The sequence below is a fragment of the Protomyctophum bolini genome (assembly GCF_963924005.1).
Source record: "Protomyctophum bolini genome assembly, chromosome: 21".
In the NCBI taxonomy this organism is placed as follows: domain Eukaryota; kingdom Metazoa; phylum Chordata; class Actinopteri; order Myctophiformes; family Myctophidae; genus Protomyctophum; species Protomyctophum bolini.
The window spans coordinates 23182223-23209084 of record NC_137882.1 but is presented as its reverse complement, the minus strand read 5'-3'; the positions used below and the strand labels follow the sequence as shown (position 1 = coordinate 23209084).

General features: G+C 45.5%; 1 protein-coding gene across 1 annotated transcript in view; it reads left to right on the top strand.

Annotated features, from left to right (window-relative positions):
- mllt10 (MLLT10 histone lysine methyltransferase DOT1L cofactor) overlaps positions 1–26862 on the top strand; it is a 65877-nt gene that overhangs the window by 27941 nt on the left and 11074 nt on the right. Inside the window, 9 exon segments of the mRNA XM_080794356.1 lie at positions 3960–4061; positions 4699–4718; positions 4720–5138; positions 6159–6380; positions 6987–7421; positions 8748–8861; positions 15940–16079; positions 20512–20629; positions 25978–26047. Coding sequence (XP_080650482.1) covers positions 3960–4061; positions 4699–4718; positions 4720–5138; positions 6159–6380; positions 6987–7421; positions 8748–8861; positions 15940–16079; positions 20512–20629; positions 25978–26047 — 1640 coding nt within the window.

The window sequence follows — 26862 nt, the reverse complement described above, 5'->3', positions numbered from 1 at the left end:
GGAGAAGACGCCAGCCCACCGTTGTGGCGCTTATTGTTCGGGTGTTCCTCTGACAGATAGATAGATTCAGGAGAGCCTCATCCTTCAGCGCAACTCATATTTAACCCCACGCAGTCTGAAAGAAGCCCTCGGACGGTGTCAAATGAGCTGGGCCCGCTAATGGGGGCCGAGCCGCTGCAGGGCCAGAGCGCGCCGCTCGGGCCTTTGTCCCGCTCCTGTATAATCCATTGACCTGATTGATAAGGGCGTGTCAGCGCTACATTGTCTGTGCGTTCGGCTTCCCACGGCTAAACGCTCTCTCGCGTCCAGCAGGCATCTTGAGTCATTAGGGCTGAAGTTGTGGAGTTTGTTTGTGTGTGTGTGTGTGTGTGTGTGTGTGTGTGTGTGTGTGTGTGTGTGCGTGTGTGTGTGTGCCTGCGTTCACGTGCCTGTGTTTAATGTGTGTATTTAGAGTGTGTGTGTGTGTGTGGATCTTTTGTGTGTGTGTGTTTAGAGTGTGTGTGTGTTGCTCGACCCTCTCAACCTAGCCTCTGTCCATCAACATCCAACCTCTGGAATGTTAATGAGAAACAACAAGAGGATCAAGAAATATCTCTCTCTGACTCACTCTGTCTCTCTGTCCCTCTCTCTTTCTCTTTTCTCTGTCTCACTCTGTGTCTTTCTCACTCTCTCACTCTTCTGTCTGTCTCCCTCTCTCTCCCATCTTATGTCTCACTCCTTCCCTGCTCCACACCACTCTCTCTCTCCTTCCTAGCCATCTGTAACCCTCAACAATAATGAAGACTGACAAAACTCCTAATCTGATTTCAGTCATGAGGTTTTATTTAGCTTTATTACATGAATACGTTAAGTAGATTTGCACAGAAACTCTTTACTTTCTCATGTACTTGTCTTTAACCTTATATATGTATATATATCTTCGTGTTTGAGCACAAAATGCATTTTGAGAACCCACAAATGTTTGGCCCCCCCACACACAATCATTGTACAGTTGTGGCCCCCGGCCTAATCTAGTTGACCACTCCTGATCTAGAGGAAGCCAGGCTCATCTAACTGTAGCATTCTGTTAACTGACACTCACACACAGGAAGTGCTGGTTTAACTGTCATCCCCCCAATCCAATCATCTTTTATATATATATATATATATATATATATATATATATATATATATATATATATATATATATATATATATATTCTTTTTAGTTTTCAGTAATTTCATGAAGAAATAAAAGACAAATCAAAGACGTCACATAAATTAGGAAACGAATGTTTAACCCATTTTGGGGAGGGAACCCCTTTTGGTGTTAGCATTATGTTATGCTTTAGTTATTGAAAAATAGCAGATTTACAAGCTCAGAGCTTGTTAGGTCTGCTATTTTAGAAAAATCGTGAAAATGTGGCACAAATCATGGAATATATATTCTTTCAGAGTGAACGTTTTTAACTCAAAGCTTCTGGGGGGTTCCTGGAACAACACATTTTCCGATGGGCGTCGGCGGCCAAATACATATATTTTTGTGAGTCCTTGACATGAAACTGACATTGAAACATGGGTTTATCAGAAAACTGTCAGGATTTAGAAGGCATTTGTAGAATCGTCCTCGGGTCAGAAGTAGTGAAAATAGCCAATCTACAAACTAAAACACTTAATTGCCTAAGCCCTATTGTATACAACGTAGTTTACAGTCTGTTCTAGAGAGAATGGGTGTCTATTAGCCCTGGAGACCCAACGCTGTTTGAAACGCCTTTGACACTCACCCAGCTGGGTTGATTGTTCCACTAGCACCTTTCCCCAGAAGGTGTCTGGCTTTTATTCATTGTGTGTGTGTGTGTGTGTGTGTGTGTGTGTGTGTGTGTGTGTGTGTGTGTGTGTGTGTGTGTGTGACTGTGTGTGTGTGTGTGTGTGTGTGCATACTCTTAAAAAAAACACACAATTCCATGTAATAACCTCTTACACGTATGTGTGTTCGTACTACATATATGAGGTGCAAATGTGCTGGCACCCTCTCAACCCCTTCAGGTGTGTGTGTGTGCACCCTCTCAACCCCTTCAGGTGTGTGTGTGTGTGTGTGTGTGTGTGCTGGCACCCTCTCAACCCCTTCAGGTGTGTGTGTGTGATACAAGGTGTAAATTGAGCCGTATGTGGTCTGGGGGAGGAGAGATGTGACTATATGAAACCATTAGACCTCTGGCTCCCAACGCACACCGCTTACAGACCCACGCTGTCTTCACTTCTCTCTCTCTCTCCTCTCTCTTTCTCTCCTCTCTTTCTCTCCTCTCTTTCTCTCTCTCCTCTCTTTTTCTAGGTGTGCAACAGTTCATTGAACTAATGAATATATATTTGAGATCTGAGGCCGATTCCACAAATGCCTTCTTAAAATCAGTGGTTCTCAAACCTTTTTAGCACCAACAACCCCCAAAATGATATGTATTTGGCCACGGAACTGGCCAATCTGAGGTTGGTTATCCCATTTTGGGCGGGGACCCCTTTTGGTGTTAGCATTATGCTATGCTTTAGCTATTGAAAAATAGCAGATCTAGGTCTGCTATTTTTGAAAAATCGAAGAACCACTGACATAGCTTTTTCAGAAAACTGTCGGGATGTAGAAGATTTTTTTTAATCTGATCTCAGGTCAAAATGGGTTAAGGTTAGGAACAAATGGATTCTTGATTATTTGATATTTGGAAAAAGTTGAAAATAATTAGCTGCAGCATTAGCTCTCCTTGTTTTCTGGCCCCGTCTGTCTCCCCTGGGCTCAGATCTCCTACCTTTCATCACTGTCTAAGCCTTGGAAACAAAGTGCCCCGCTCTCTCTCTCTCTCTCTCTCTCTCTCTCTCTCCCCCTCCCTCCCCCCTCTCCGTTTTGACCCCTCCATTCCATTTCTCCCATCCTTGTATCGTCGCTGTCTGTCAGGTGGAAAACCTTGTATGTCCAAAAACTGACTTTCCAGGAAATGTGAATACTAAACATAATAGTATCTGTCTTTCAATGGATCCGGTGCAGTTATCAATTATCATTCATTCACAAGCTCTTTCTAATTCTTAATAATACTTAATAATTGGTTCATTATTTATAAAAAACCCACACTTTAAACAAATTTAAAATTGCTGTTTGGAAGAATGGGAAGAAGTATCAAACGCGTGAATGAAATCAATATTCTTCGGGCCGCGTTACATAATCACGCGGCACGGTTTTTGTTCAAAGATAGTAATTAAATTCTAACTAGTTTAATTGTAATTAAAATTGGCTTTTTAAAATGGAAATTGTCCCATTGTTTTGGCATCCATTGTTAGGTATGCCCATACGATGACCACGGATATGCTCTACAAGTAAGTGTTTTGTTTTTCATTTCACTACTTCGTCTTTAACCCATTTTGGGGGCGGGAACCCCTCTTGGTGTTTATAGCATTATGTCATGCTTTAGCTTTTCAAAAATAGCAGATCTACAAGCTATGAGCTTGTAGGTCTGCTATTTTTGAAAAGTCGTAAAAATGTGGTGCAAATCTTTGAATATATATTTCCGAGCAAACATTTTTAACTAAAATATTGGCTTCTGGGGGGGGGGGGGGAACTACATATTTTGACTACGTGGCCCAATACAGATAATTCTGGGGGTCCTTGACATGAAAAAGGTTGAGCACCACTGACGTAGAAACATGGGTTTTTCAGAAAGAAATTAGGATTTAGAAGCCTTTATTTTAATCGACCTCTCAGTCCAAAATGGGTTAAGGTTTCTGTAAGTCCCAGGTCTCTGAAACACTGCAGGGTGTCCACGAGTAGCTTCACCCATCCGGTTCTCTCTCTCTCTCTCTCTGTCTCTGTCTGTCTCTCTCTCTCTGTGTCTCTCTGTCTCTCTCTGTGTGTGTGTGTCTCTCTCTCTCTGTGTCCTCTCTCTCTCTCTCTCTCTCTCTCTCTCTCTCTCTCTCTCTCTCTCTCTGGTCTCCATCTTCAGAAACACAAGGAGAGGGACCGGCATAAACCCAAACACAAGAAGAGTGGCGTAGACCTTTCTCCGGCTCTGGTTCTTCCAAACATCCTGGTCCCGGATCAGAAGGTGAGTGGTGTTGACCGAAAGGAAAAACCCCTCCAGATGAATTATTTAGTTTTCGAGGGGGTCCTTAACCCCGCTCTGCCTTTACATCCCTCTTTTCTGTCTTCTCTCAATTTTTTTGTCACCGCATTGTCTTATTTAATCATCCAGTAGCCATTAGACACTTAGGTTCTGACAGATCTGCACTGATCTCCACACCTCCCTCTCTCTCTCTCTCTCTCTCTCTCAATTTCAATTCAATTTCAAAAGGCTTTATTGGCATGATAAATATGTGAAACAAAAGTCAACATTGCACACACAGAAACAACAAACATCCCAACAATAATGAACAACAAGCAATACAGTAACAATGAAAATAAATGAACAAACATAAACACAACAGTAACTTAATGACCCTGTTGTTCAGACAGATATACCTGTCTCTTCTGTCCACCGGCTGTCCCTCAGTTGACGACAACTCCACACGTATTTTGCTGCCAAAACTGTGCATTTGGACTGTTCTCCCAGAACATATTGGATTGATGACGAGTTATTAATGGTGGATTCAAATTCTTTATATTTTTCTTTAAATTTAGGGAAGAATGACTCTCTCTCTCTCTCTCTCTCTCTCTCTCTCTCTCTCTCTCTCTCCGACAAACAGAACTACAACAGCAGCTCGGGCGGGGGCTCCGGAGGGGGGGGGCGGGGGGGTGGGCTCCCTGCCCCCCTCTTCCTCGGCCTCTCAGAAGCAGCGTCTGGACGACGGCGGCTCGGCCCGCTTCACCACCGCCAACTTCCAGGAGGTGTCGTCGACGTCAGCGGGAGGCCAAGGCGCCAAGGGGGACGGCGGAGGAGGTGGAGCCTCCCTGGGGGGGGACGTGGCGGGGGGTGTGGGAGGCAAGGCGGGGGGGATAGGGCCGCCGGAGGCCAAGAACAAGCGTGGCGGCGGAGGAGGCGGGCACGGCGGTCACATGGTCACGACGCAGCGCGGCGGCCGCAAGTCCTTCAACTCCTCGGGGAAGCTCCTCCTCCCTTCGGCCGCCGTGGGCGCCACGGCGCCCACCGCCTCGGCCTCGGCCGCCACGGGCCCCTTCCATCAAGGTGAGACACGTGTGTGTGTGTGTGTGTGTGTGTGTGTGTGTCCAGATATCAGTACAGTGAGGTATGTTGCTGTGATAAAGTCCCCTCGACTGGCCCCTCGGTCTCTGTTATCTGGGACTCTGTGTCTGGACGAGAGCCCATTACACACTCACACACACACACACACACACACACACGGCCTGTATAGGGAGGTTATGACTTGAGAGGGAGTCAGTGTTCAGACTGAGCTAGTTGTGTTTCATGCTGTCAGAACCTGGAGGCCCTCGGTGTGTGTGTGTGTGTGTGTGTGTGTGTGTGTGTGTGAGAGAGAGAGACTGGACTGCAGAGGCGATAGATAGCTTGCAGCCCCAATGATGGAGACAATGTTGACATGGACACTTTCCCACCAGCAATTCGCTTTGCATTTCATTAAGTTAATGAAATGCCACCCTGCTTTTCCAATGCAAAATGTCAACATGGCCGCCGTGTGAATATGTTCTATAATATCATCTCTCTCAGAGATTCACTCTTTTCAGGGTGATTTGCGTGGTTTACATTTAGGCATTTATATATATATATATATTATTTCTTAGGGGTAGGTTTAGGGATAGGCATATATAGGCCATGTGTTGAATGTGACCGCAATGTTACAATTTAGGTTACTTAGACAAATGCTAGGTTAATTGTTTACTGTTACAATTTAGGCATTTAGCAGACGCTCTTAATCCAGAGCGACTTACATTAAGCAAGAACAAAAAAGCATGGGAATACATCACATAAAAGCATTTATCATGAAACATGCGTAAGCTAAGAAAGTAACAGTGGAATATCTATATAATGAAAAACTAAACTATACATACCTATACTACTATGCTATACATATGTACTATGACGTGCTATGACTATATACAATGCAATTATAGTGCTGTCTACATAACATGCTATAAGTCTGTATCAAATGCTATCTAAGTCTACAGAAATGCTATCTAAGGGGGTAGGGTAAGTGCTGTTAACTGTTTAATATTCTATCTCCTCTCCCAGGCCTCCTGCTGACCAGCGCCAGTAAGCCTCCCTCTGCCCCGTCGTCCAACGACTTCCTGAGCTTCTCGGACCCGTCGCAGCGCCCCGGGGGCGGGACCACCTTCTCGTCCCCGCCCTCCTTCAGCAGCTGCCTGGTGAAGCCGGGCTCCGAGGTGGGCGGAGCCTCGGAGGGGCCCGCCAACCTCTTCGGCTCGCTGATGTCGGCGGCGGCCACGGCCTCCGGTAGGTGACATAATGTCGCTTGCTTACCTCACTATGATTACGATCGAGTCTCTAGAAGCATTAATATTCCTGGCGAGAGTCATGTTGAAGTCAGAAATGAAGAAGGAAGTAGAGCCATCTGGTCAAAACCACAGAGAGCTCCCTAGATTACGTGCGGCGAGTCTTTCATTCTGAGCGCTAAACAGGGAAGTGAACGGGAGCACGCATGTGTGAAAAGTACATTGCGGAAGGATAGGCCAACCTAAAAAGAAAATCTGAATATTTTTTCCCCGTTTGATATCAATGAAGGACGTGTGTACACGTTGTCGCAAATGGATTAGCTATGATGTTTCCACACATCGTACGGTCTGAATGTGTTAATGATAAAAATGTATGCTTGTAGATCTGCTATTTACTTTAAATGTTTTGAATAAAATGTAAAACACATACTTTTGAAACATTTTATCAGCACAATTCTCTTGGTAACCCCCCCCCCCCCCCCTTGCACAAAACGTTTTCAGGTGGGGGTCCTCAGCCAAATTGATATCAAAATATGAATTTGGGCAATAATAGCTGTTCTAATATGCTGTGTGTGTCTGTGTTCGTGCGTGCGTCTGTTTGCTGCAGTGGGCGGGAAGCTGTACGAGAACTCCCACAGTCACGTGGGCAGCGAGGCCCCTCCCAGCCTGGTGGGACCGGCCACCGGCTACAAGAGGCAGGCCCCGCCCACCATGTCGTCGTCGGGGGGGCCCGGTGGCGGGATGGCGGTGGGGGGAGGAGGAGGAGACGACGGCGCCAAGAAGAAGAAGAAGGGCAACTGGCGGAACAAGCACGGGCCGTGCTACGCCACGGACATCAAGCCGGCGCCCGAGCCCCCGGTGCCCGCCATGCTCCTCGCCCCCGAGGCGGGGGAGGGGGCGAGGGGGATCATGGCGGGGGGCGGCGCCGCCTGTGGCTCCGCCCCCTCGTCCTCCGTCGCCCTGTCGTCGTCGCCCTTGTCGTCGGCGTCGCCGGGCCTCTCCGGACGCCCCGGCTCGGTCCCCGGCGTCTCCACCGCAGGAGGTAACTAACGCTGTCGAGTAGTTGTTTACCTATTAGGTACTGAGAAAACTGTTGCGCCTTTCTTCGTCCTTTTTTCCCCAAACTTGACTACGGTAGCGGTGGTCTCAAAATCATAAGGGAAACTTTGACAGGAAAAGACTCGCTCACCGTATAGAAAAAGAAGTAAAACTCCTTAGACTGAGACCATTTATTTTATTTTATCATGCTCTTATGGTGCTCTGTGCTCATGGTGCAATTAAAAAGCAAACGTTTCGGCCCTAAGACCTTCGTCAGTGCTATATCAGATATAGCACAGATAAGGAGTTTTACTTACTTTTCTATACAGTGAGTCTTTTCCTGTCAAAGTTTCCCTTCCCTTTTAGGTAAACATTACATTACATTGGTGACTATAATATAGCATTCTAGCTGATCTTGAGGCTACAATTCTTTTTTAAATAAGTTTTTGTTTTAAATGTATTTTTATCAACTAGTCAACTAGTACCAACAAGGTCGATTAGTGGATTTACTAGTCGACTAGTTGAATAGTCGACTAGTTGAATAGTCGACTAGTTGAATAGTCGACTACCGTAGTTGAATAGTCGACTAGTTGAATAGTCGACTAGTTGAATAGTCGACTACCGTAGTTGAATAGTCGACTAGTTGAATAGTCGACTACCGTAGTTGAATAGTCGACTAGTTGAATAGTCGACTACCGTAGTTGAATAGTCGACTAGTTGAATAGTCGACTAGTTGAATAGTCGACTACCGTAGTTGAATAGTCGACTAGTTGAATAGTCGACTAGTTGAATAGTCGACTACCGTAGTTGAATAGTCGACTAGTTGAATAGTCGACTAGTTGAATAGTCGACTACCGTAGTTGAATAGTCGACTAGTTGAATAGTCGACTAGTTGAATAGTCGACTACCGTAGTTGAATAGTCGACTAGTTGAATAGTCGACTAGTTGAATAGTCGACTACCGTAGTTGAATAGTCGACTAGTTGCTTAAAGCCCTAGTTAAAACTGCCATATGTAAAAAAAAATATATTAATTAATGAATACTTTAAATGATAAATAAAGAAATGCAAGAATAAAGATATATGCAAAGACATTTGATTCAATTAGATTAGATTAGATTCAATTTATTGTCACTGCACATAGTATACAAATACTTTGACAATGAAATGAAGAGTGGCGTCTAGCCAGAGTGCAATACAGTAATGAAGTAAATGAGAGAATAAATGCAGTAAATGTACAGTACTGTATACAGAATAATAAATAGAAATATTATAAATGAACAATGAAATGTATTTATTTATGTGACAATCTTATTCCTGTGTGTATTTTAGGCGGTGAGCGGGCGCTGGGCGCCGTGGGCGGGGCTGGCATGGGCGCGCAGAAGTCTCCGTCGCTCCTCAGGAACGGGAGCCTCCAAGGGCACGGAGGTGTGTGCACGAGCACAGGTGAGCCGTGCGCTGCACACACACACACACACACACACACACACACATGCGCACCTATTTGCAAACCTTTTTGACCCAGGGGCCCCTGCAAGTCTTAATCCGTCCCTGGCACGCATGCGCAAGCACACACACACACACACACACACACACACACACACACACACACACACACACCCACACATATTGAAGTGGTCTCTTCTTCATCTGTGATCAGTTGCTTGGCAACTGTCTTTATGCTTTTATGCTTTGGAGTCACCCCCCTTCAAACACACACACACGCACACACACACACACACACACACACACACACACACACACGTCTCCCCTCTGTCCATAAATTACTGCCATTTATGCTGTCATTCCATATCGTTGCCTGTCATTTGAAAACCCTGTAAGTCCCAAAACTGTTACTTTTCAGGAAATGGGGGCAAAAAAAGAACCTGTAGATCCTGTAGATGTATATTAGTTATTATTCAGACGTAACCACTTTCACTTCCAAGAAAGGAAAGGAGAACATAGCAGATTGGCTACTTTGTCCTGCAACGGGCCGGGTGTCCGGCTGGAAATGTTGTTATAAATTGTGGGTGGTACTATACTATACTAAATTTGGGCGGTGTTCTGATAGGCCCGTCAATAAGACAAGACATGTACCAGTGTTGTTTTCGTCGACGAAAAATGTTTGTCTGCGAAAAATGTTCGTCCCAGGGGTCCTTGACGGGGTTTCAAGGGGGTCCCCAGTGAAATGTGTTAACCCATTCTGACCTACTATAAGTGCACTGCAGGATGTTATATACCTCAGCTGGGCGCTTCTCAACCGCGGAGACAAGTTAAGTCTGTCACATGCCCAAGGAATCGCCAGTGACGTCACAGACGATTCTGACGAATCCTTCATCATGGCGTTTCTTTCTGCTGCTGTGCCACTTCCGTGTTGCATAGCAGTGACATCACGGCCCAATCCTTGCATCCTTATCGTAGCTTTTCACGTGTGTATATTCATCACTATACGAGCTGCAGCCTATTTCCGTCACGCTCACGCTAATGAAACACTGAGGGATTATAATGTCAACGTTCAAGTGCAAAATTTAATCCAGGCAAAGTAATGCGTCACTCTGTAAGTTTAACTAAAGTCCTGAAGTCATTTCTAATACAGACATAGCCTCGGATCAAGACGGTCATCAGGCTAATCATTTTTCATTCATGCTATCCTTGTTGATATAACGAAATTTATATAACTCCACGCACCACCACATTCAATATGCGGTGTTGGATGAAATGAAGTCAAACATAGCGAGTGGTGATACCAACGGACAACGGGTCCATTATTTGACAGGCGATGTGTGTGTATATATATATATATATATATATATATATATATATATGATGACGAGGGTAACGGGTCGGTCCGCTGGTTGTCAAAATTGGACCTGTGCAGGACACTTTCATTTTACTCTAAAACTCTTGCGGACTATACCCTCCACAAAATGATTCACATTCTGCCGTTAATAGATCCATTTAGCCCCGCACTTTTGTATTGTTTTAAGCTCACTTTGCATTGCAAAGCAGAACCTTACCATGGCCGGTCGGCAAAGACATTCAGTGCTGGTTTCAGTTAATGGTTAACTCGTATATGAAAATGTTGTCATTATCTAGCTAATCATGCCAGTTGAAATAGCATTATTATAACGGTTTGACTAATGACTGCAATGCAATGACTAATCTTGTGTGGCGCGTTCACACGGGCAGATGCAACGATGCAGTCTACCATTCATTGTCAATTGAAGCCAGCGACGTAAAGAAGATGCATCCAAGCAACCCTTTGTAGCTGCTGCGTAAGCTACAAACTAAGCTACATATTGAAGCTGATCTGGGTTCAACTTCCAGATGCAAAGCTACGTACATGCTGGATTGTGTTAATCTTCCCCACCGGCCGCTGCGCCTCCGACAACATCACTATGTGCGAATGCAACATTAGTGTTGCACATCGGCTGTGTTACAGGCTGTGTCGCGTGGAAACCTCATGTCCAAAACTGTTGCTTTTCTGGTAAAAGTAGCAGATGGACAAGCTCGAGACGAGTTTCCAGCTTGCAGATCTGCTGTAGTGTGATCAAGTAGGGCTTGCAGGTCTGCTGTAGTATGATCAAGTAGGGCTTGCAGGTCTGCTGTAGTATGATCAAGTAGGGCTTGCAGATCTGCTGTACTATCCCACAAAAGGTTAGCATATGGGGAGATAAGAGGTTTCTGCCCGACAGCAACGATATGTATACCTCTATGCAAGAGTGTCTGTGATTTTGTGTCTATATGCATTGTGTGTGTGTGTGTGTGTGTGTGTGTGTGTGTGTGTGTGTGTGTGTGTGCCCTTGTTATCATCTCCTTACTGTAAATATTTAGCCTAGGGTTAATGCAGGGCAGTAATGGGAGGCTGACGGCTGGATAGTTAACCTGATAGATGTGTGTTTGTGGGTGTAGTGGGTGGGTGGTGCAGGCAGGGGGTGAGATTTGGGCCAGGTTAATGTTTGATAGCAGGGGGGTCATAGATGGGACAGGGAGGGGGTGGTAGTGGTGGTGTGTGTGTGTGTGGGGGGGGGGGGTCGCTGTCGGGTGAAAACCTTGTATATCCAAAACTATTACTTTTTTGGGGGGAATAAAAGGTTAGCGTGTGTTCCAGTGGATCCAATGTAGCGGTAGTTATTTAGTCCAGTTGTGGTTCTCAAACGTTTACATGTCAAGGACCCCTGATACGTAATGTATTTGGCGGCCACGGACCCCCCCCCCCCCCTCCCCCTTTCTAAAATGGCTTTGTGCCAGCCAGGGACCCCCAGCAGAGTAGATTTATGTCGACACCCCCATCGCCCAGGACGAAGTTCTTTGTTCTTTTCTATTAGTAACGCCCGACGCCCAATAAGACGAAGTTTGATCCAAAAGACATTATTGATCTGAAAACAGATCATCATCAACGCTCCACAGCCTGGGAGCGCCTGTTGTGCAATCCTCCATGTTGCGCAACAGTGAGACGAAAATCTTAAAACGTTAATAACTTGCTATCTAAATCATCCCGTCTAATTATTTAAAAATAAATCCTGTGTTAGACGGCCCTCCGCAGTCCAGTCGCTAGTCACGATAGATTTATTCTTACCTCCCGTTGTTGTCTTTAGAGTGGCGTGGCTATATTGTTAGCTGCTACACACACATTCACAACAACATCCGGTCCATGCATGTATGTATGTAACTATGTATGTATGTATGTATGTATGTATATTTTTTACATACTTTATAAGTCTGTATACTACAGGGTGTGTTCGGATATGTGCACACTAACATATTTGTTTGTATTGCACAGTGCGCTCAGAGCACTACATCCGAATGCACCCGTGATATAAGAAAGCAGCAGGTGTGTATGTATGTGAGGTTAGATGCAAAAAGCAGCAACGCATTGACGGGTTTACATGAGAAGATAGTTTGTAAAAAAAAGCTAAACTCAACGAAAGCTATAGTCTGTCTGCATATATATAGGGGAACAAAAAATCCACACATCCAGCATATATTAGGAAAAAACAGCCCATGAAAGGAAAGTGTTTCAGTGTGTTTCCAATAGTCTGATGGTAGCTGGGTGGAAGCTGTTCACAGATCTGGTGGTCTTGCCCTTGATACTGTCTGCGGTAGACCTCAGGATGTCTAGATCTGGAGGAGAGAGGGAATACAGAACAAAGGTTCCAAGGAAAAGTCGGCCTCCATCAGACATGGAGGAGAAAGAACCGTGCCTTTCTGTTCCTATAGTAGCCTTACCTTGATCAGCTGCTTGTAGTGCAGCTATAATTATTCTCATTTGTTCACTTCACGTCCATTATTTCCTGATTATTCTTTCTGAAAGTGTCCTTCACAATTATGGGTGAATTCTCTCGCCCGTTAACGAATAAATGCACACTGCTGCTGCAAGGAGGCTCACGCTAATAGGAGCCAATTAGGACGCTGCCGATTGTTCGAATCGGTGTGATTGTGTCATAAACGCGCTGGAGGCGCCCCGCTACGAGGTTTTACATTACAGTCGAGATGCGTCTCCTCCTTCATCTGGAGCTTTTTGCAGGGAAAAGAATGACTGGATCTCCATCAAAATGTGACACTGTCCCAGTCCCTGAATCAGTGACTGATTGCAGTACAGATTTTAATGCAGAGAACACTATAATGTTTATCCCACGATGTTGCAACCCATTTCTTTCACCCAGTGTCAATTATCTAATGGTATTCCTGGGCGCTACACTTCCTCTGCCAACCTAGGGGGGGGGGGGCAGTGGACTGACCTCGTGCTTCCTTCTATGCATGAGGAGTCCAAGCTGCTTCTTTTCACCTGACAGAGGGGAGTGTATATACTAAACTACAAAATAATCTACATTTATATCTCAAAATAATCTACGTCAACAAAAGGAATATAATAATACAGCATCGTTTAAAAACCTTTTATCTCCATATTTCACACAAGTGTCGCACAAGAGTAGTGAAAATATCAGATCTACAAGCACACACACAGCACAATCCATTTTCACTATTTTAAATAATTTATAAAATAATAGAAAAAGGGAACGGTTTTGGACATGCAAGGTTTCCACCTCCGACAACAATATGTAAAATATAATATATCGGTCATATCTCCCCTTGTAGTGCTGTTCTACTTTTTAGACCTCCCATGTGTGGCCTAAACTTTACCACCGGGCATGAACTCAATTCTGTGATGAATGAACCAGTCTTTTTCGGGGAGACAAAGCGGGCCTCAAGCATTAGCGGTTAGTGTGTTGGTTCTGTGGCGGTATCAGCATTGGGGTGGCGGTGGCTCAGGGGTAGAGTGGCTGGATGGTATCAGCAAGGTTGCCAGTGCGAACCAGGGCTCCCCCAGAGTTAGTGTCGAAGTGTCCTTGAGCAAGACTCTGAACCCCAAATTGCTCCTGATGTGCTGGTTGGTGCCTTGCATGCATGGTTTCCGTCGCCATCGGTGTATGAATGTGTGTGTGAATGGATGAATGTCAGCATTAGTTGGTTAGTGTTGGTTCTGTGGAGGTGTCAACATTAGCTGGTTAACAGTGTTGGTTCTGTGGGTGTATCACGAGTGAGGGGAGGACGGAGAAGGAGATCGGCCGGAGAATCGGAGCGGCAGGGGCGATATTGCAGTCGCCTGGAAAGGAGTCTGCTTAGGTGGTTCGGGCATCTGGTTAGGATGCCTCTCGGGCGCCTCCCTAGGGAGGTCCTCGTCCCACTGGGAGGAGACCCCGGGGCAGACCGAGGCGCAGTTGGGAGGAAATATATCGACTCACTGGCCTTGGAACGTCTCGGGATCCCCCAGGAGGAAGTCACTAATGTTGCTCTGGAGAGGGAAGTCTGGAGCTCTCTGGTGGAGCTGTTGGTTCTGTGGGGGTATCAAATTAAGTGTTGAGGCGTGACACTGAAGATGACCACAAAGTACCTGGTTCGATTCCTGCCCTGGAGGAGACCTGTGTTGCTACATGTCCACACCCCCCTCCCCTCTCTCTCTCTCTCTCTCTTTCTCTCTCTCTCTCTCTCTGTGTCATCAGTTTTCTATCTCTTTCTACCATCGTATGTAAATTTAGCACATGCAACAAAAAATATGTTGCATATTATTAATACAAAGTAATATATATTGTATAAGGGCTCATGGTGTGTGTGTACGTGTATGGATGCATGTGCATTCTCTCCATCTATATCTCTCTCTCTCTCTCTCTCTCTCTCTCTCTCTCCAAACCCCCCCCTCCCCCCCCCCCCCCCCGGCCTGGTACAAAGCACTCTTGTTCCTGTAGTGAATGTGCGCTGCCCCCCCGAGCCATTCAGTCCTTTGTGGAGCCGAGGGGCCCCCTCGGTTCCCCCTCCTCTCGCTGGGTCAGAGAGGAGGGGGGGGCAGGCCCAGGGCTTATCCCCCCTCTCCCCTGGGGAGGAGAGAGAGAGGGAGAGAGAGAGAGAGAGAGAGAGGGAGGAGGAGGAGGAGGAGGAGGAGTTTGAGAGAGAGGAAAATGACATAGAATGGAAGTGTGTGTGTGTGTGTGTGTGTGTGTGTGTGTGTGTGTGTGTGTGTGTGTGTGTGTGTGTGTGTGTGTGAATGTTTAAAGTTTAAAATAAGTGTGCATGTGAGTTTACATGAACCCATTTAGACCTGAGGACGACTCTACAGTTTTCTGATAAACCCCATGTTTCTAATGTCAGTCGTTCTCAAACATTTTCATGTCAAGGAAATATTTGTAATTGGCCATCTGAAAATATGTTGTTCCAGGGACCCCCCACCCCAAGAAGCAAATATTGCAAATATGCCTGATAAAGAACTCCATATATGGGCATAAAAGGGACACGGACATCGTTCCAAGTAGGCCAGTGCCCCCCATGGGCACCACTCTAGTATATATTAATGTTATATTATCATTGAAATCAACTCACGACCCCCGGATTAGACCTGTGCACCAACAGGTGTGCAGTCACACCCACCCCATAAAGCAATTAGTTTGGACTTAAATCCCGCTGACGCTGTGAGGGACACAACGGCGGTCACTGTGGTCTTGTTGTTACTACCGGTAGTTACTTTATGATTATCATTACAAAACATACATTAACCACTTCAGCACTACCGCTATATACATTTCAGCCATTTGAAAATGACCGATCTACAAGCTCACAATGCGTCACAGATTTTTTTTTTTTTTTTTTTTTTTGTGGCTTTCGCCTTTATTTTTATATGGAGGGACAGACAGTAGGCTGGGGGGGGGGGAAACATGCAGTAAAGGCCGTCGGGATGGGGAGTGGAACCCGCGGCACACTGACCGCTGAGCCATGGCCCAGGCCACGTCACAGATTTTTATACATTATCCCATTTTGGGTGGGAACCCCCTTTTGGTGTTAGCATTATGCTATGCTTTAGCTATTGAAAAATAGCAGATCTACGAGCTTGTAGGGCTGCTATTTTTGAAAAATCGAAGAACGACATAGAAACATAGCTTTTTCAGAAAACTGTCAGGATGTATAGAAGACATTTTAGAAGCTGATCTCAGGTCAGAATGGGTTATAATACATATACCTGTTCCTCCCACAGGTGTGTTCGCTGGTGTTGACGGCCCGTCTTTGGGGAGCGGACCAATCGGCTCCGAGATGTTACAGCAGGCCACGCCCTCTCTGGCCCCTCCCTCTCCTTTCACAGGGGCCGCCCCTCTGAACAGCGCTGCGTCTGCACACGTAAGTACATGCACACACACACACACACACACACACGCGACATGCACACGCACGTCATTTGCCTATAGTTTGCATCCTGCCAAATTAAACCACATGACTTATGCCTCTCTCTCTCTCTCTCTGTGTGTGTGTGTGTGCGTGTGCGCGCAAATATGTGAAAAAAGACGTAATTAAATTGTAGATTGGTTAATTTCACTATTTATCTTACCAATTATATATGACTTAAGTTGTTAAAAGTACAAAACATTAAATAGAGTTTGATCATGTTTTACTTGGGTCTAGCAGGATACGAACGGAATAATTATATATAATAATAATATAATATAATAATTATGTTAATTGTGAAATAATCATCAAGGCTTGAGAATAAAAAGGTTGTATCCAGAAATCTAAAGGAAAGGGTTTTGTTCTTTATATTTCTGGATGAAACCTTTTTTTGTATCCCTGCGTTGCTGCTAAGTTGACTTTGACATGAAATTTTGATTTAGTTTTAGTTACATTTTAGTCATCTGAAATGTTTTAGTGTCTACTAATTACAGTCGACTAAATATCATACAATTTTAGTCGACTAAATCTACAGTGCAACCAAAGTCTTTTCCACTAGTCCCTCCCTAACATTTTTGTCTAGTTTTAATTTCTTGACGAAATTCTCTACGTTTTTATTTATAGTTTTAGTCATAGGTTATTTTTTGTTTAGTTTTCCTCCGTGAGAAAAAAAGGTAGTCGACAAAATCAACACTAGCTAAAGTTCAAACGCCTCCTGTAATCATCTTCCAATCCCGGCCATTTCTCAACTATACCCCCCTGCAAGCACGCACGTGCACACACACGCGCACACACACACACACACACACACACACACACACACACACACACACACACACACACACACACCATCAGTGGTGTGAAGTAACTATGTACATTTACTCAAGTACTGTACATTTTTGAGGTACTTTTACTTCACTGGAGTATTTCCAGTTTTCAGTACTATCAGTGCTTCTACTCTCTGTGGCAAATATTGTACTTTTACTCCACTACAATTATTTTGAAAACTGTAAGTTACTAGTTACTTTGTAGATTTAGATTATTATTATTACAAAACATTGTGAGCTTGTTAGATTGGCTGTTTTCAAAAGATTTATTTTTCCTTTTAGTACTTTATGTATATTTTGATGCAGATACTTTGGCACTTTTCAATACGGGACTTCCACTTGTAACAGAGTACATCTACATTGCAGTATACTTTTACTTAAGTAAAACATTTGAGTACTTTTTCCCACCCTGTGCACGCACGCACACACACACACACACACACACACAAACACCATCCCTGTCCGCTCTGTCATTATTCTCTCTCTCTCTCTCTCTCTCTCTCTCTCTGTGTTATCATGTGATGTAATGGCATCTGACAAGCACCACAGTAGGGATGGAAGGCGGAGCTTCACTCTACCCTGATGGCTTGAGTTCAGCACGGCCCCCGACCCTCTTCTCTCTCTGTCTCTGTCTGTCTCTCTCTCTCTCTCTCTCTCTCTCTCTGTCCTGCACATCTTATAGAATATGAGGCCCACAGGATATTACGCCTGTTTGCTGCATACATAGAGAGAGTGGGGGGGGGGGGGGGGGGGGAGGGGGGATTGTTGGAGAAAGAAATGTGTGGTTTTGAGAGTTCATGGTGATTCACCTTACTGGACATCTGGGGGGGGCCTTCTCTCTCGCACACGCTCGCTGTGTGTGTGTGTGTGTGTGTGTGTGTGTGTGCACGTGGGCGCCCACGCTTGCAGGAGAGACAGAGACCATGTGCTATTTTAAGTCCCTCAGCAGACTTCCAGCCTACTGTTATTGGCTACCAGCCCAACATGAGAGAGAGAGAGAGAGAGAGAGGGGGGTGTGTTGGAGAGAGAGAGAGAGAGAGAGAGAGAGAGAGAGAGGGGGGTGTGTTGGAGAGAGAGAGAGAGGTGTGTTTGAGAGAGAGAGAGAGAGAGAGAGAGAGAGGGGTGTGTTGGAGAGAGAGAGAGAGAGGTGTGTTTGAGAGAGAGAGAGAGAGAGAGAGAGAGGGGTGTGTTGGAGAGAGAGAGAGAGGGGTGTGTTGGAGAGAGAGGAGAGAGGCTTTGAATGAAAAATGAATGCAAATGAAAAATGAATGTAGATGGGAGGAGGTGGAGAAAGGGGTGGGTGGGCTGTTTGAAAAGAGAGCCTACCCCAAGTCACTCTGGAGAAGAGAAATGGAAAAGGCTTCCTATCGAGAGAGAGAGATGTTATTTCTCTCTTGTTTATCTTATGCACGTGTGGGTTTTGAGGTTTTCCCGTTCGTCTGATGTCTCCGTTTAACTGTGGTTTTCCTGACTTTTTATTGTATCTTCCCCGTTGGAAAATGAATTGAAAGTGTGCAAGATGGTCTTGTCTTTCAGATTTCCTGTATGATAGCCTTAGTTTAGATTATTTTTTTTACTGTGTGTGTGTGTGTGTGTGTGTGTGTGTGTGTGTGTGTGTGTGTGTGCGTGTGTGTGTGTGTTTGCGTGTGTACGCGCTGTCCGCATATTATAACCCAGCAAAATGGGTCATATTATGTGCTAACATTTTGACATCAAGGTGATGACAAATATGATCTATATAGTGAGTGTTAAATGAAAGGCCATGTATTCAGAATGAGGTTTTTAGTTGTTTAACTTGTTTTCGTTCAATTATATATATTTTTTTAATGTGGCACGTTATTAATGTGTGTGGGATGCACCTGTGAAATTAAAAAAAAAAATATATATATATATAAAAGTAGATTGATCAAAGGCTAGAGCCATATGTGTGGGTCGAGGCAGTACGGATAACTTGTGTGCTGTGGGAAGGCGAACGCCGCTGCGCGCGCGCGCACACACACACACACACACACACACACAATCCCAATGCCTTTTGGGTTAAAGTAGAGGCTAACATTTTAGCCTCTGGCTGCAGCCAGCCTATCTCTATTTGGAGGTCCTCGACACCCTGGCCTAAAACATAGACATGGACACAATCACACGTATAGGCTACATACAATAGAACAGCCATTTTGTTTTTTTGGAATGCATTCCCAATCCTCTGCCCCCGTTCCCCCTCCACCCCGTTCCCCCCACCTCCCCCCCCCCCCCCCCCCCTCACCTCTCCACCGGCATCCGTCGTCTGTTCACGCTCCTTATTTGGGAAATGCGCCTAATTGGATTAAACTGTAGGCATCACATGCACTTTGTCATCATGTCAGGGGATACTGTAGGGGTTCTTTCAGCTCTCTCTGTGTGTGTGTGTGTGTGTGTGTGTGTGTGTGTGTGTGTGTGTGTGCGTGTGTGCGTGTGCGTAATTGTAGTAGTTTTGTTGTTTCTTCTTTGTAAGGATGGTAACGCAGAGAAAACCACAAAGAGGAACAAACTACAGCAGTTAGTTCTCAAACTTAAGGGGCCCCCAAATTGATATATATTTGGCCGCCCGAGGACCCCCATCTGAACATGTTTAGTGCCAGGGAGGGACCCCCAGAGGACCCCCATCTGAACATGTTTAGTGCCAGGGAGGGACCCCCATCTGAACATGTTTAGTGCCAGGGAGGGACCCCCAGACGAGGACCCCCATCTGAACATGTTTAGTGCCAGGGAGGGACCCCCAGAAGAGAAGATTTTTTTGTATATATAAAAAAACATTTTACACTGCAGCACTCACTTGAACCATCTTCTGGCGGGGGGACATTTAGAGCAGCTATTTTTTCAGGCACAGATATTTGGGTGTCGAAGAGATGTAGATGGAAAAACAGTGGTCATGGTATACAGTAACTCAAGAACCAGTTCTCTTAAGACTTACAGGGCTTTAGAAGTGTTTTAAGATGGAAGCTGCGAATAGGCGTTGACATGTATTGATGGTAACCAAACCCCAAACATGTGTGAAGGAGGCTAAAAAAGAAAAAGAAAATCGTGTACCCAGCCCGGCCGGCCGTTCCAACTGCTTCCTAACAATGGCTGTGTTGGTGCCACAGCTCAGTCAGAGAGCTGTAGGGCTGTATTTGCGTGTCTTAACTACCAGGTCTTATTACTTAACTTAAGACCTGGAGGCGTGATCAATGCCATTTGGCTATTCTGAGTGGCCAAAGAGCATTGACCATGCCTCCAGGTCTTAAGTTAAGTAATAAGACCTGGCAGACAGCAAACAGACCACAATGTCACTCTCTTTGAGAGGACAACAGGTATAGTGACATGAATTAATTTAATTATGTGTATGCTAGAGCGCTTTAAAAAACGGCAAACATCAGCAAAAAAGAAACGATAGAATTTTATTTTATTTAAACAGCAAAACGGTGTCACCTGGCTTCACCAGTTAGTTCACTACACGGATCTTCAATTAGAGATGTCAGACTTCACACACCATCTCTTAATATCGCTCTCTCTCTCTCTCTCTCTCTCTCTCTCTCTCTTTGTAGGTGAGTGGTCTCTCAGGGTCGGTCTTCAACCTCGCCCCCTCCCACATGTTTGGAAACCGGCTAAACCCCAACTCGGCCATGGCAGCACTCATCGCCCAGTCGGAGGCCTCGCCAGCAGGTATGGTGACTGTGTGTGTGTGTGTGTGTGTGTGAGGGGGGGGGGGGAGGGAGGAGGTTAGGGGTAATGGACGGGTCACACCCCCTGGGTCCCACAGAGAGGTCAAGGGTCACAACTCAGTGACATGTGGAGGCTCCTCCCACACCACTCCAGTTGCAAACCCTCTCTCTGTCTCTCTCTCTCTCTCTCTCTGTCATGCACATGGACATATATAAAAGATTGACATGAATAAACATACAAATCTCCATCAAGCCAATGGGCCGTGAGTCACCCAGACCCAGGGGGTCTCTCTCTGAATGGGAGGGATGCTGCATGGTGGTGTCTATGGGGAAACACCCACCACAACGTGGTGTGTGTGTGTGTGTGTGTGTGTGTGTGTGTGTGTGTGTGTGTTCTCCCCTAAAACCGGCATGTCCGGTCATTCCATATTGTCGTCGGGCAGAAACCGGCTTTTTCTGTGCTTGTCGATCTGCTACTTTTTCTTTTTTTAAATTTGAATCCTGTACAGTATTAACCCATTCTGACCTGAGATCAGATTCATACGAGGTTTCCACTGGACACACACTGGTCTGATGAACCCATTCTGACCTGAGATCAGATTCTAAAAATGTCAGTCGTTCTTCAAATTTTTCAAAAATAGCAGACCTACAAGCTCGTATCGCGCCACTCGGTGGCGCGATATGAGCTTGTAGATCTGCTATTTTTCAATAGCTAAAGCATAACATGATGCCAACACCAAAATGGGTGCCCGGTCAGAATGGGTTAAAGTAACAGTGACAGAACAAGTGCTGACGAAGGTCTTAGGAACCAAACGTTTGCTTTTTAATTGCACTTTGAGCACAGAGCACTTTATGAGCATGATAAAATAAAGGAAAAAATATTTTCTTAAGTCTCAGTCTAAGGAGTTTTTACTTCTAGTTTCTATACGGTGAGCGAGTCTTTTCCTGTCAAAGTTTCCCTTATGTTTTTGAGACCACCGCTACCGTAGTCAAGTTTGGGGAAAAAAGGACGAAGAAAGGCGCAACAGTTTTCTCAGTGCTTCAGTAAGTCAGTAACAGTTTTGGACATACTAGTTTCCACCCGACCAAACCATAATACAATGTATTTTTGGGAGAATACGACGCGGACAAGCTTTTTTTTTTTGTCACCCAGAGCAGACTTTTTCTCAGTGGCTCCCAAACATGCCAACGCTTCCCATATCCCCCCCGAGGGTCCCCGGACCCCACAACGCTTCCCATATCCCCCCCGAGGGTCCCCGGACCCCACAACGCTTCCCATATCCCCCCCGAGGGTCCCCAGACCCCACAACGCTTCCCATATCCCCCCCGAGGGTCCCCGGACCCCACAACACTTCCCATATCCCCCCCGAGGGTCCCCGGACCCCTCAACGCTTCCCAATGAGAACCAATGATCTTAGCCCACACCAAACGCTCTTTTGGGACGTCCTGTGGGTTTGGTGCTCATGAGTGCAGAGGACTGTGGACTCCTTTCCTTCACCGATGAGGACTGTGGACTCCTTTCCTTTTACTGATGAGGACTGTGGTCTCCTTTCCTTTTACTGATGAAGACTGTGGACTCCTTTCCTTTACTGGTGAGGACTGTGGACTCCTTTCCTTTCACCGATGAGGACTGTGGACTCCTTTCCTTTTACTGATGAGGACTGTGGACTCCTTTCCTTTTACTGATGAGGACTGTGGTCTCCTTTCCTTTTACTGATGAAGACTGTGGACTCCTTTCCTTTACTGGTGAGGACTGTGGACTCCTTTCCTTTTACTGATGAAGACTGTGGACTCCTTTCCTTTCACCGATGAGGACTGTGGACTCCTTTCCTTTTACTGATGAAGACTGTGGACTCCTTTCCTTTACTGGTGAGGACTGTGGACTCCTTTCCTTCATCGATGAGGACTGTGGACTCCTTTCCTTCTACTGATGAAGACTGTGGACTCCTTTCCTTTTACTGATGAGGACTGTGGACTCCTTTCCTTTTACTGATGAGGACTGTGGTCTCCTTTCCTTTTACTGATGAGGACTGTGGTGTCCTTTCCTTCACCGATGAGGACTGTGGACTCCTTTCCTTCACCGATGAGGACTGTGGACTCCTTTCCTTTTACTGATGAGGACTGTCGACTCCTTTCCTTTTACTGATGAGGACTGTCGACTCCTTTCCTTCACCGATGAGGACTGTGGTCTCCTTTCCTCCACTGATGAGGACTGTGGACTCCTTTCCTTTTACTGATGAGGACTGTCGACTCCTTTCCTTCACTGATGAGGACTGTGGTCTCCTTTCCTTCACTGATGAGGACTGTCGACTCCTTTCCTTCACTGATGAGGACTGTGGACTCCTTTCCTTCACCGATGAGGACTGTGGTCTCCTTTCCTTTTACTGATGAGGACTGTGGTCTCCTTTCCTTTTACTGATGAGGACTGTGGTCTCCTTTCCTTCACCGATGAGGACTGTGGTCTCCTTTCCTCCACTGATGAGGACTGTGGACTCCTTTCCTTTTACTGATGAGGACTGTGGACTCCTTTCCTTCACTGATGAGGACTGTGGTCTCCTTTCCTTTTACTGATGAGGATTGTCGACTCCTTTCCTTCACTGATGAAGACTGTGGTCTCCTTTCCTTCACTGATGAGGACTGTCGACTCCTTTCCTTCACTGATGAGGACTGTGGACTCCTTTCCTTCACCGATGAGGACTGTTGACTCCTTTCCTTCATTGATGAGGACTGTCGACTCCTTTCCTTCACCGATGAGGACTGTGGACTCCTTTCCTTCACTGATGAGGACTGTGGTCTCCTTTCCTTCACTGATGCACGTGTTGAGAGAGAGAGGGAGAAAGGAGAGCCAGTCCTACACTGACCTCAGGTCAGTTCACTAATCAGCCTGAATGACAGCTAGCCACAGGGCTGTGTGTGTGTGTGTGTGTGTGTGTGTGTGTGTGTGTGTGTGTGTGTGTGTGTGTGTGTGTGTGTGTGTGTGTGTGTGTGTGTGTGTGTGTGTGTGTGTGTGTGTGTGTGTGTGCGCTCTCACGAGTTGCGTGTGCACAAGTATTGCAAGATGTTCATACACATGTGCACACAAGCATGCAGGTTGTTAGCCCTGGAGACTCCAGATTTGCTTTGATTCTCACCGTATGTTTTGACTCCCGGAGTGAAGCTATATTTGTCCACAGAAGATATTCAGAATTAGCTTCTATTGTGAGCTCGTAGATAGTCCGTTTCCGCCAGATGTCAACAGAAGGCTAGAATAGGCTAGAATAATCATCTGAAGCGATTTTAAGCTACTCTTGCACATTGGTTTTGTCCAAAGCTAAATACATTTTGGCAATCAATATTTTTTAAACATTTTCAGATGTATTAGAAGTGCCCGTAGATTAGAACCCCCTGCCACTATTGCAGTGTTTAAAGTTGTTTCCCAAGATCTACGTCTTAGCCGGCAAAACAAGATTAGAATATTATTATTTGCTTCTCTTTTGGCTAGGCGGTTAATACTATTTAAATGGAAGGAAAAATTCCCACCAACCTTTAAATCATGGGTTAATGATGTTCTACATAATTTTACATTGGAGAACATTCGCTACTCCACAAGAGGGTAGGCTGGTCGCTGGTGCTTTAAAATGTTACACAATTTGGCAACCTTTTTAAGTGGTGCACCAGTAGCTTTGTGTGTGGCTGGCTGGCTGTGTCTGAGCACGGAAAAGTGTCACTGTTGTGCAGCCTAACACACATACATATTAACTGTATATGTATGATGATTTCAGGTGTATCATTACAGTACAGTACAGTAGAGGGACCCCCTGGTGACCCCCACATAGTAACTCTGTCATTTCTCGATCGTTTCGGACACGGGGCGGCTCGCCAGAAACCGGGCCAGCACCCTGGGCGCGTTCCTGCGAGGACCCCCACACGAAGTTGCACCACTTACTTCACACGGGTGTGATTTTTAACATACAACACTGACCCTACTGTAATTGTTTTTATTTCATTTTTAATTTTGTTATTATTTTGTGTGTTGTGTCTAATATTTTATTAATTCCTTCTATTTTTGAATATGTATATTTGTGTGTGCCTTTTATTTACTTTCTTAATGGTAAGAGATACCGGGATTGTGGCTCTTTCGGAGCGGGAACTCTGGGGGGAGGGAGGGGTAAAATAATATTTCTTTAATGCTATGTTTGACTCACATATAATGAGTATAAATATAGTTTATAGTAATAGAGTTTAATATAAATATTAATTAAGAAACTTTGATCCAAAAACTATTCTGAAGCGATTGTACAGGTATCGCTGCTGTCGAGCAGAGACCTCTTTATCTCCATAGTGTATCTTTTTGTGTTCTTTGGTAAATGAAAGCCCTGCTTCATCATGTGGTAGATGTTCTACTTTTGCTCGTTGAAAAGTAACTAGTTTTGGACATAGACGATATATAAATACATACATAGCCGTGTTGATGAAGTGCGCAGTTGTTTCATTATCTTACTTTAAAAGTGTCATCCTCCTCCGCCCAGAATAGTTCCGTTTCTGATCGTCCATTTTCTACATTTCGAGGACGCCTTCCCTTCCTCCTGCCCTCCTGCACAAAACACGTTTAAGAATTGCAAAGAAACAACCTTCACATGTCTCTGTTGTTAATGCAACAGTCAAAGAGCCACATTTATTTATTTATTTGGATAATTTGTATAAAGTACCAGAGGCAAAAAAATACAATTTCCACAAGGGCTACCGAGTTGTTTGAGACCTGGTGCGTTTAGACGCACGTGCATGTACACACAACATGTGTGTGCATAGACACACGTGCATGTACACACAACATGTGTGTGCGTAGACACACATGCATGTACACACAACATGTGTGTGCGTAGACGCACGTGCATGTACACACAACATGTGTTTGCGCGTGCGTCGTGCGTGGTTAAAGTAGTAGTGAGTGAGAGTAGAGTGGTAAAAGTTCTGGATTGACTGACTAAGCAGAGGGGAGTTCTCCCTCTGTGTGTGTGTGTGTGTGTGTGTGTGTGTGTGTGTGTGTGTGTGTGTGTGTGTGTGTGTGTGTGTGTGTGTGTGTGTGTGTGTGTGTGTGTGTCCGTCCACATATGTGATTCATTACTCGCTGAGGAAAAATGAAAAGAATGGTCTTGCCAGGGGCCCACGTGGACAGAGGGAGGGATGGAGAGAGAGAGAGAGAGAGCACATGGTGTAGTTTGAAAGAGGGATGGGGTGTAAAAGAGATTTAAAAAAAACAAAACAAGTGAATTGTACAGCCGTCAGCTGTAGATGTGCTATTGATGTGTCCCGTGTGTGTGTGTTTGTGCACGTGTGTGTGTGTGTGTGTGTGTGTGTGTGTGTGTGTAGATCAGGAGGCTGGAGACGGCATCACAACTCAGGGCTTCTCCATAAGAGCTTCTCCCAAGACCACCCCACGGTGAGCACACACACCCCGCGCACGCACACACACCCCGCGCACGCTCACACACACACACACACTCATATGCTCTCTCTCTCCCCTATTTACATTCCACACCCCTCCTTCCTCTTCAGCCCCTCTCCTCCTTTACCCCCCCCCCCCCCCCCCTCTCTCTCTTTTCCCTCTGCTGGCCCCACGTCTTTTCTCTTCCTCTCTCTCTGTCAGCACACACACACACGCACACACACTCCCTGTCGCTCTTAACCTCTAGTCTCTACAGTCTCTCTCTCTCTCTCTCTCTCTCTCTCTCTCTCCCTCTCTGTCAACGAGTGGTTTTGATTTGGGGTTCTTTTCATGGGTTAGAAGGACAGTTGGTTCAGATCAGCGTTTCTTCTGCGCTTTTGCGTCTCGTCTGTTTTCTTGTTCTTTTTTTTTTTTTTTTTACGTTACGTCGGATCTCTCTCTCCTACTGGAATATATACATCCATGACAAACAGACAAACAGACCCGTTGGTTTGAGTTTTGTTGATGAGATAATTGAGTCCTGCGCTGCGCGACGCGTTCGTCCCTGTCGGGTTGGGGAGGAGGAGGAGGAGGAGGATGTCACCTGACAAGGTTGGTTACGTTTGATGATTCCCCCGCGTACGTTGTCTCGTCCTGTCAAGATAGTTCCTGCTTGTTCCACAAGAGGCTAATTGTCTCGTCCTGTCAGATAGTTCCTGAAGAGGCTAATTGTTCGCTACGCTAGTTGTCAAATATTTATTGGGGTGGCATAACTAGAGCTAGTGTTTCTCAAACCTTTTTTTCATGTCAAGGACCCCCAAATTGATATG